Source organism: Montipora capricornis, chromosome 7 (genome assembly GCF_036669925.1).
Source record: "Montipora capricornis isolate CH-2021 chromosome 7, ASM3666992v2, whole genome shotgun sequence".
NCBI lineage: Eukaryota > Metazoa > Cnidaria > Anthozoa > Scleractinia > Acroporidae > Montipora > Montipora capricornis.
In genome coordinates this window covers 926,982-936,981 of record NC_090889.1, presented here as the reverse complement: position 1 = coordinate 936,981, position 10,000 = coordinate 926,982, and the positions used below count along the sequence as shown (strand labels likewise).

Below are 10,000 nucleotides of genomic sequence, written 5' to 3'. Positions count from 1 at the left end.
GGATTAAAATCAGTTCAACTAAATTCTCTCTCGGAAATTTTCCTCTCAACTCGGGTAGTTCTGTTTAATGTCTAATAAGCTAACACAACTGCGTTGTCGACTTCACTTTACTAAGAATCGAAAGACAAGTGAAAAGTTGGCAAAAAACAATTAGGAGCTAGCATGACAGTTATTTATATCCAACCATATACATTATTAATCATATAGAACATATTGGATCATGCAAAGAAAATTTCAAAGTGCGATGCCGGTACAATGGTCTGCCAACTGAGCTATGAAGCCTCACATTTGGGTCCTTCACGGAGCTAAATGAGCCTAACAAATGATCTGCTCTCAACTGTGAGGGGCAGTGTAACCCAGTGGTTAGGGCGCATGCCTTGAGATCCGGAGATCCCCGGTTCAGGACATGGATCCTGGCCACTGGTTGAATTTGTCCCTGGTAGTCCCTGGTTCAACTTCTGCTTTCAACTGTTTCTCTTCATAGCTTAGTTGGTAAAGTACTGCACTGGCACCGCAGAGGTCATGGATTCGAATCGCGATGGAGTCAACTAAATTTCTTAGCTGCCAAATTCTCCAGTTAAGTGCGAGGAACGTTTTCTCATTCGTATACAACCCGCACTTCAATATACATTCATTTCATTCCTGTTAATTATTGTTGATTTCGGCTAATTAAGAATGTGAAGGCAGTGACATCTTTAAATAAACAGAAGGTCTTAATTTATGGCTTGGTTGTGTGTTATTTTCACCTGCTGGGCAAAAACACACCTTTGCAAGATTTCTTCCAACAGCATTCACTTTTGTCGAAGGTGACAATACACTGCCCACTATCCTTCCTGTAGCCTGCACTTGGTTTACTCAACCATTTCAAAATTGTAACGTTGCAATTTTCAGGGGTAAGCTTTGATTTTTATTCTTCCATAAAACGTTTTAACCGAACGTTTCTTTCATGAAACTGAAAAAACACGTTTAACTAAAATCTTTCCATAAGGTTCAAAAAAGAGTCACGGCGAAAATGATATCAAGATATTAAATCACTCGACTAAGCTTTCTAATTTATTCACAAAAAATTGTTTTCAAGGTCTTATTTCTTGTTTAAGTTTTTCAAATATGAGATACTTGTACAAGTTACACCTCTGAAGCCTAGCGTTTGCGATGAAGTTAGACAAACTCCTTCGCCAACAGAAAAATCCTAAGGTATATGATAAATCTAAATACGTTTTGGCTGAGCGATTGCTAGATACGTTTTTCTAAATTTTTAATTTCGAAAAGAGGTTAAAGAATGTTTTCGAATTTTGAATCAATTTTCACAGGGGGGCGGTTAATATTGCGGTTTGCCGGATTCATTTTTCAAAGTTTCCACTTCAGAATCACTAAACCTTAATAATTTAACTGAGTTCTCTACCTGTACGTATCCAAGAGGATGAAGTAAAACGTTCCGGTATTAAGTTAATAAGCCTTATCAATCAAGTTATCAGGCTGTCTTCAGTTTTTGCCTTCCTACTGTAGAAGGATTTGCAAGATATATGCCGAGAAACGGATGTCATAGACAAAATGCTGGAATGTTTAATCTCAGGCAGGTCATAACAGCTCGAAAGAGGCGAATATCAATGAGGGCGCCAAGTTAAAGAATTTTTTTATGTATATTCTATCAGATAGTGAATATTTTTCAAGTCTTAACTTCCTCTGGCAAGCAGTGTGGATTACAATCAGTTCAACTAAATTCTCTCTAGGAAATTTCCCTCTCAACTCGGGTAGCTCTGTTTAATGTCTTATAAGCTAATACAACTGCGTTTTCGACTTCATTTTACTAAGAAAGACAAGTGATAAGTTGCCATAAACAAGGAGGAGCTAGGAGACAGTAAATTAATATCCAACCATATGCATTATTAATCATAAAGATCATATTGCATCATGCAAAGAAAATTTCAAAGGAAAAACCAGGCGATTGAATCTTATAGTTTGCTGTAAAATGAAAGTTTTCTGCCCTTTCATTCTGGCTTTTCAACTGTTAAAAATGAACCTGACGAATCAAAACGTCCGATTGCTTTCATCCCTAATTTGAACTAATAAAAAATGACCATGTGTTTTGCAGCTATTACTTTGAGCCACGGAAATGTATAAATTTTCATTAAGAGTAGGATTACGTGTTATATTATATATCATTTCTTGACAGCAGCGTTTATTTTTTAGAGTTTCTGAAAGCCGTGACAATGAACCCTGCGATATCCTTTGTTTGGCTCGCACTTTGCTTGCAGTATTCAGAGGTATGTGTTTCATGATATAATTACTGCGTACACACAAGGTTTCACTGAATTATTTGATTATCATAAAAACAGGCTCCCAAATAACCTAGAAAAATTGCATTTATCCTTAAATTAGCTGATTTCACTACATTGCTTTCAAGAAGAAGGATAATTATGTGACTAAAATAGATACCGTACGTCAAGCAGTTTCTTACTAACAAAAGTTTCACTTATGACATCCCCCTTTTTTAACTGGCCGCCCAAAGGATTTTCGCTGCTAAGGGACGAATTGCTTCGAAGCCCAGTGATTGGGTTAACTTCGGCCCTAGATTACCTGTAGCTAAAACGCATGGCTTCACTACCGCTTAACAGGTTTGGAAGAGCTCGGCCCTTTTCTTGAAACGACTTCATTTTAAGGATAAGCGGGATTTGTGGCACACAAAATACAACGCAAAAGTTTAGGAACTTTCGAAAGTTTTAATACCTGATAAGAACATTAATCCGGGAGAAAACAACTACAGAAAGCGCACCAGACAAACACCATCCCATAGGTCTGGCTAGTACTTCAGCTGCATGCCCATGGCCATACGGCAGCCATAGCCAGCTGTTGCGACCTGGTGCGGCCCCATCCTCATGGCTTACATGCATGACACAACTACCTGTAGCCGGCGCAGAAACTCCCCTCAGTTTTAAGCGAGCGCCAGTAACAAACTAGCATGCTAATTATGAGGAGACCCATCAAAGTGAAGAAAACTACCGACGAAAAGCAGTTTACAAGATCAAATGCTGCGACTGCCAGGCCACTCATATCGATGAGACCGGCAGAAGTCTAAAAGCAACACTGTCTGAACAAAAACGAGGGACGACAAATAGTAACATCAAAAATAACATTTCTGCACAGAATGTACAGACAGACTACAAAATCGACTGGGACTCTGCCGAATGCGTTACATACCGTATTAATTATTACCAACGGATCGTACTGGAAGCTGGTTCACTAAATTAGAACAGTGACCTGTAATCTGATGCCTACAACTTCCAACACTCTACAAACGACTTATCAAGGACGTCAACACATTGACCGACTTACTAACAACACATGTACAGACATGTAACATGACATATAATCCCTTCACTCTGGTGACGACTTTCGGTCAGGTTGTCAAAACGTAAGTCAATGTCATCTAAACAGTCCTTCTCAGGACCACTCGTGCTTCAGATATGATATGACTCCCATTAATAATATACTTTATTCAAATACTGTATTTGAATGGTAAGCCCTATAAAGGGTCCCCTTACAAAATCTAGACCTAAAAAGTGTTTACCTAAACGACGTTTACGTAGGATCTGTAAAATCATTTATCCACGTTTTCAAATCTTGTTTGAATCTGTCACGTCCGGCTGATAGGTGGTTCGCCAAATTATTCCAGTCTTTAACAATTCTTACAAAGAAAGAGTACTGAAAAGCGTCAATTTTTGCCGATTTTGTTTGGATATTGTATGGATGATTAGCATGTAGTGTTTTTACTTTTTACAGTACTCGAAAAAATCACAAAAGTTCAGGCCGTTTTAATCCAAACACTATCTTATTCCAATCTTATAGCATTCCACTAAAGAAAAGTACAGCCTTCGGTGTTCTGAAAGTGTGTTTCAGTTTGCGTCGATCTTAAGCCATTTCACGTGGCTTCTGACCAAGAGCAAGCAATCCTTGATGCTCTTCGTTGCACTTTTTCTATCGCTAATTTGTCTTTAACTAAGTATGGAGACCATACAGAACGTACTTATTTAACTATAGGTCTTACCGGTGACTTATAAAGCAAGTAGAAGATATGCTTGTTCTCTTAAGTGTACGCTTATGTAGGCCCAAAACTTTCTTCGCTTCAGTTGTTTACTACCGACCAGGATGTCTCTCGACACATGAACGCCAGGGGCTCTTTATGAGTTGAATGACTTTAACTCTGTGTTTGACATTTTGTGAAAGTGTGTACTTTTGTCCAGTTTTCCAGAGAATTCAGGTCGAACTGTAGCGCTAGTGTGTCATTGACATGATTCAATTGACAGGAGAGATCTTAGTATCATCAACAAACAGTTTAACGGTACACGTAACAAATTACTCTCGGTTGCTTCGGCTGCTGATCATGAGGCAAGGATACTAAGGCTTCGGACCAGTTAGTTCAGTCTTGCCTGTTGGCTTGTGACCGTAGATTTAAAGTACCTTCAGAGGCACCCAGCAATAATCTTCGATGAAATATCTGTTCGGGAGGGTCAAACTATTCTAAGAATTTCGGTTCTACGTTGCCAGACGGCTACAGCTTTCTTTACTAAAACATCACCTAACAGATTCGCAACCAGGGAGAAGTAGTCACTTACGTCTTCGGAAGGGGTATTTTTGCAATTAGTGGCAATTAAAAAGATCACCTAGTAGTTTCGGATAAGCAAATGGTTCGGTTGGAGCCTCTTAAAAGATAACGTTACGAGCAAATTAGGCCAAAAGCCTTTGAGAGACGTTTCTAGGCTCCTTGTAATGTATAAAGACTGTCTAAAGAGATTTTTTTTATCACCTAGAAGAATTTGATCTGTTCGGATATCTTAGCTGAAAATTGAAGTGTCTGAAAATTTTATCTTCAATTCAGAAATTGCTAGCTGATCAGTGATTGAATTTCACTGCAAACGAGAAGCTTCGTAACTAGCTTCTAACAGGGTATATTCCATCTACGAGAAATTAAAACTGTTGATTTGCATTTTACGACACATATTGTCGATAATATTACATGTTTCTTGTTTCAGGCACAACAGCTCCAACGTGGCGAATATCAACATATAAAGTACGCAAACTTCCAGAACTTTTTTCATCAAATGCTGAATATTTCCCAAGTGTTGGCGACGGATTACAAGGACTGTGCCTTCAAATGTCTCGAGAAGATGTCATGTTTCTCCTTCAATTTTGCCACCTTACCGGCAGACAGTAACTCTGGTCGACATTTGTGTCAACTCCTGGCGTCAGATAAGTACAATCACGCAAACAGTTTTGTACCAAGCAGAGACTGCCATCATTTCGCGATTCCGGTGGGTTCCTCAACTGATAGGTGTAATAGAAAATGGTTCTAAATGACTCAACGCTTTTGACCGGTCGCTTAACAAAATGTCCTTTGTTGACTGTATCCTCTTTAGACAGAAATAATAATAACTATAGTTACCATTCTCAGAATCTCCCAATAAGGCTGAGTTAATAGAAAATCTACTTAACTGCCACAAGAAAATCACGGGTTCCTTTGAGCCGTGTATATCGTTCTAAAATTTTTTGCGCTCCACAAAAAAGGAAAACCGGTGCTGTTATTTATTTATGCTTTAATTCTTACTTGCGTTACTTCAATCTTTTAAAATTACGTGGTTGACATGGGAAGATTGTAACAACCTGACGTTGTACAAAATTTTAGTTTAAGGTCATTACAATTACAAGTAATTTAGACATACATGCAGCTTGAAATACATTCCTCTTATAATCAGAACCATGTTCGACGTCTGTTTTGTAAATTACGGAGCTAGTTTTTTGTCGTTGGTTTCTGGCCGAAGCAAGAAGCGCGCGGATCATAAGCCAACTGGGAAAAAGCGAGGATCCATAACTTACATTATCGCATGGCCAGTACGACCCCGAGCGCACTTTCATTGTAAGACCATTGGGAAAATCGCCGTATGAGTGCCGTACGCATTTGCATGAGCAGGGCCGGAAAAAGCCGTAAGGCCCTGCTAGGAACACGCACTGCACCGTGCAGTGCGATTTTAGAGGATTTCGTCGATTTTACACATCCAAGTTATTTACAGCCAGAAAAGAAAATGTAAACAACATATTAGATAAATTGTCTGTGTAAATTTTTGTTAACTATTTTGTCCAAACTTCAAATTATGAGTTCTCATGAATAGTGTAAAGAGCCCAATATGATAAAATGCTTATGGACTGAGTTTAGGTCGGGCCGGACAGGAAACTATTTGGCCCTCGGTCTCGGCGCGTCCAGCCCCACCACTCAGTAAATATAAGTACATAGTAAGGACTTCTGAGGTAATAAAGCGCACAAGAAAGGAAACCAGTTGAAGTCAAGCAGAACCGTTTTACTGCAACAAATGATTGGCAAGCGTAAGAATTTGAAAAATAAATAAACAAATGTTATTGGCTTTGTGAAATAGTTGATTGCAATATTCAAACAGTTTCCCAAGTTTATTCAGTTCACATAAACAACACGACAAATTTGCTAGAAAATGTTGCATCAAAACTTTAAATTTAACTTGCAGTACAGCGGGCCGTACTGTACAATCCGGCCTGCTAAATTAGCCAATCATAGTGCGCATGCTATCTGAGAGATGAAATGATTTCCAAATTTAGGTTGAATACATTTTTAGCAATATCTTACTATTTAGATATTTAACTCTAGTGCAGCCTTGACTTTCTTCTCGATTGAGTTCTTAGCCGGGCCACAAAACTAGTCGGTTTTTATTCCACAGACAGTTTGCAAGACTTAAGTTAAAGATATTCGTTCGAGATCCCACAAAATAACAATGTTTCATAAGATTAATTGACATTAACATTTCTCAACAATCGTTTTCGCTTATAGAGCCCATGTGAAAGCCTTCCTTGTCAAAATGGTGGAGCATGTCGTCCGCTGTATGAAACAAATTCATACGTGTGTCAATGTGGTGAGGGAAACAATGGAACATACTGTGAGCATGGTAATGGTGTTTAATTTGTTGCACAAAGTTGAGGACGAAAGAATAACTGGAGTGAGACAGGGTGCAATTCATTTTAAAATCGTTTACAAATTGACAAGAGCACCCAAAACATCCTTACGGAGGAGACTCGACAAGGGCACCCAACGAGCAAATTAAGAAAAAAGCCTTTGAGAGACATTTCTAGGCTCCTTGTAATGTATAAAGACTGTCTAAAGAGATGTTTTTATAACCTGGAAGAATTTGATCTGTTCGGATATCTTAGCTGAAAATTGTATTGTCCGAGAATTTTAGGGCCGATATCTTCATTTCAGAAATTGCTAGCTGAACGTTAGCTTCCAAGAACTTCCAACTGAACCATTTGCTCATCCGAAACTTCCAGGTGACCTTTATTGCAAAAATTTCCCTTCAGAAAACGTAAGGGCCTACTTTTTCCTGGTTACCAGGGGGGATCCAGGATTTTTCTTAGGAGGGGGTGGACCACTACGGAAGTGCGTAGATGACTGGTGACTTTTTTTTTTTTTTCACAGAATACCAATTCTATTAGGAAGCCTCAGGTCATCTCAGGGCTGGGGGATGGAAGCGTACCCCCTGTACCCTCCCCCTAGATCTGTCCCTGGTTACGAATCTCTTCGGAGAGGTTTTAGTAAAGAAATCTTTATTTGTTTGGCAACGTAGAACCAAAATTCTTAGAACAGTTTGACTCTCCCAAACACATATTTCAAGATTATCGTTGGGTGCCCCTGACTCGGACTACATTAAGGCAAATGTGTTTAATGCATTTCTCCCGTAAACGACTTAGTTGTGTGTCACCTGATTCTCAAACAAGTCACTTATACAGATAGCTATGAGCATGGTCTTGCGATTGTTTCTCATACTGAAAAAGCCTGTGAGGACCTTCTCGGGCTGCAGTCATCAATAAGTTGAGTAGAAATCCCGTATCGACCTTTTTCAGTGTGCCAGCGTGATTATGTGTGTGCGTAAACATTACATGGATCTCGACGACTTAATCCTTCTCTGTTCCTTTCCGCAGGATGGCAGAAGGTAAATGTAGACCAAGTGTGCTTTGGGGTCAAGAATAATTCATTCGGAACTTTCGGGATCCACAAACCAGGAGACATTTACCGCTTGAAGCTGGTCCATCGCTCAGGATATGTGAATTGCGCTTCCGGTACAGCCTTTAACACTAAGTGGGGCTGCCTCATTACCGGAGACAGTTCTTACAGCAATATTAAGTTAATAAATGTTCATATTACTAACAAAAATAACATCCGTATTTTTCCAGCAAACGTAAGCGGTTCACTGAGGCTGGATGTTTATTTTTACTACACATTCCCTGGTTTCAATGGAAACTCTCCCGAGATTGTGTTTGATTCCACTCCTACTCCTTTGTCTGTCGTTTCTGGGCAGAAGTTCAGGATATGGTATGGTGAAGACCTGGCAAAATATAAGAATTCCGAAATGGACAACAACGGTACATCCTGCACTGATGTGTATGCTTTTCGCCAGTGATAAAGTGAATGGAATCGGCGTCAGTTAAAGCGATGTGAAGGAAATTCAATTGAGCTAAATTGGGCGAAAGTCAAATGTAGTTTGTAGTCCCGGCCCCCTTTAATGCTTTCAAGATAATAATAATATCAAAGGAAAAAAGTGTGAAAAAAAATTCGATAACTGGTGCAGGCAAAAAAAAAACAAAAATTACGTCTTGTATTTCACAAAATGTATATAATTTAGCAGTTGTGTTTTTTTCCTTCAGGAGGGTTTCAATGGGAGTAGCTTTCACGGCTGACGGTTAAATAATTTGACTTTTCATGGCTAACGGTTATCTTTTTTCCGGCACGGTTAACTTATGTAGGAAACAAATAAATGTCTCAGTAGACATAAATTATTGAATAGTTTAAGTCATTGGTTATCACAATGCGACTCACTATTTTGTGTTGTTCACGCGTCATACCTTGCCCAGGCCTTGACTTGTCTTCTAGATCTTTTCATTGCGCGCTTAGAGATAAAAAAGGTCTTCTGCTTCCCCAACTCCAACGCTTTCATTTGAGTCACTTTTGTATTCCCCCACCTGGTTATTAGTAGCACCAGAAGAAGTCGGCGCGAGAATAAAAAGAGGAATGTCACTGTCTGATACGAATGTTATAGACTCCTCTCAGTATGACCTCTGCCACTTCCGCTTGGGTCTCCGTCGTCTCGGGAAAGACAGATAACGCTGTGTTGACCTGATCAGTTGCAAAGCACACTTTTGCAGTGGACACTGATCGTTTTGCTTACACTGGTGATAAAGCTCCAGTCTTATCGTTTGTCTTACTTCTTACGGTCCTTTGCCTCACTGGGCGGCATAGCTGTCTAGCCAATCCCGCATTGCATCTTCGTCATTTTTTCGGAGTGTTTCAAAAGGTAGTGGAGTCATAAAGTTTAAATCAGCGGGCAACATACCCGCTTGTGGTACACGGTGATATGACGATAAATGGGTACAGCATTTTGCGGCCCATTTACTGACTCGTTTGATAGACTCTTGGGCGTATTGTAGAGCACTGAAAGTCTCGTGCTTAAAATGGGACACGGCATGTAGATTCTCTACTTATGTTGTTGCAATGTGTGTAAAAATTTCAAATATATTTTCAATAACTTACCGTTCAACTCGCTTTCACAATCAGACCCAATCAGGAAAGTTAATTCTAGATATGATCCAGCTACTGCAGCTTCGTGGAAATCGCGTAGTTTTAAACCTTCTGGCCAACTTTTGCAAGGTGATACAATTTTACGTCAAAGTAACCTATACCGAACTTTTTTGCCTGATCTTTCAGCCCTAGAAAGTCGATGATTTTCTTGATAAACTCACTTATGGTAGGTCGATCGCATGAATTGTCAACGCGAACTTTGTACCGTTCTATGGGCTTTTTTTCTCCTTTTATAATACTCACATTTCACGTGCATGTGAGCGGCATAAAACTGCTAAAAACATGCAACGAGCAAAGCGAATCGATTCCAGACAGTTCGCTCAGCCTTGTTCCCAAGTTCTCTCTTCTTTC

The 10,000-nt window shown here is 39.5% G+C and overlaps 1 protein-coding gene across 1 annotated transcript; it reads left to right on the top strand.

The window, feature by feature from the left end:
* Positions 1 to 760: 760 nt before the first annotated feature.
* On the top strand, positions 761 to 8,841 carry LOC138057857 (uncharacterized). Its single transcript, XM_068903770.1, has 5 exons — positions 761 to 893; positions 2,191 to 2,264; positions 5,031 to 5,309; positions 6,851 to 6,965; positions 7,996 to 8,841. The coding sequence occupies exons 2-5, from the start codon at positions 2,211 to 2,213 to the stop codon at positions 8,472 to 8,474; spliced, it is 927 nt and encodes a 308-aa protein (XP_068759871.1). The 5' UTR covers positions 761 to 893; positions 2,191 to 2,210; the 3' UTR covers positions 8,475 to 8,841.
* The last annotated feature ends 1,159 nt before the right edge of the window (positions 8,842 to 10,000 follow it).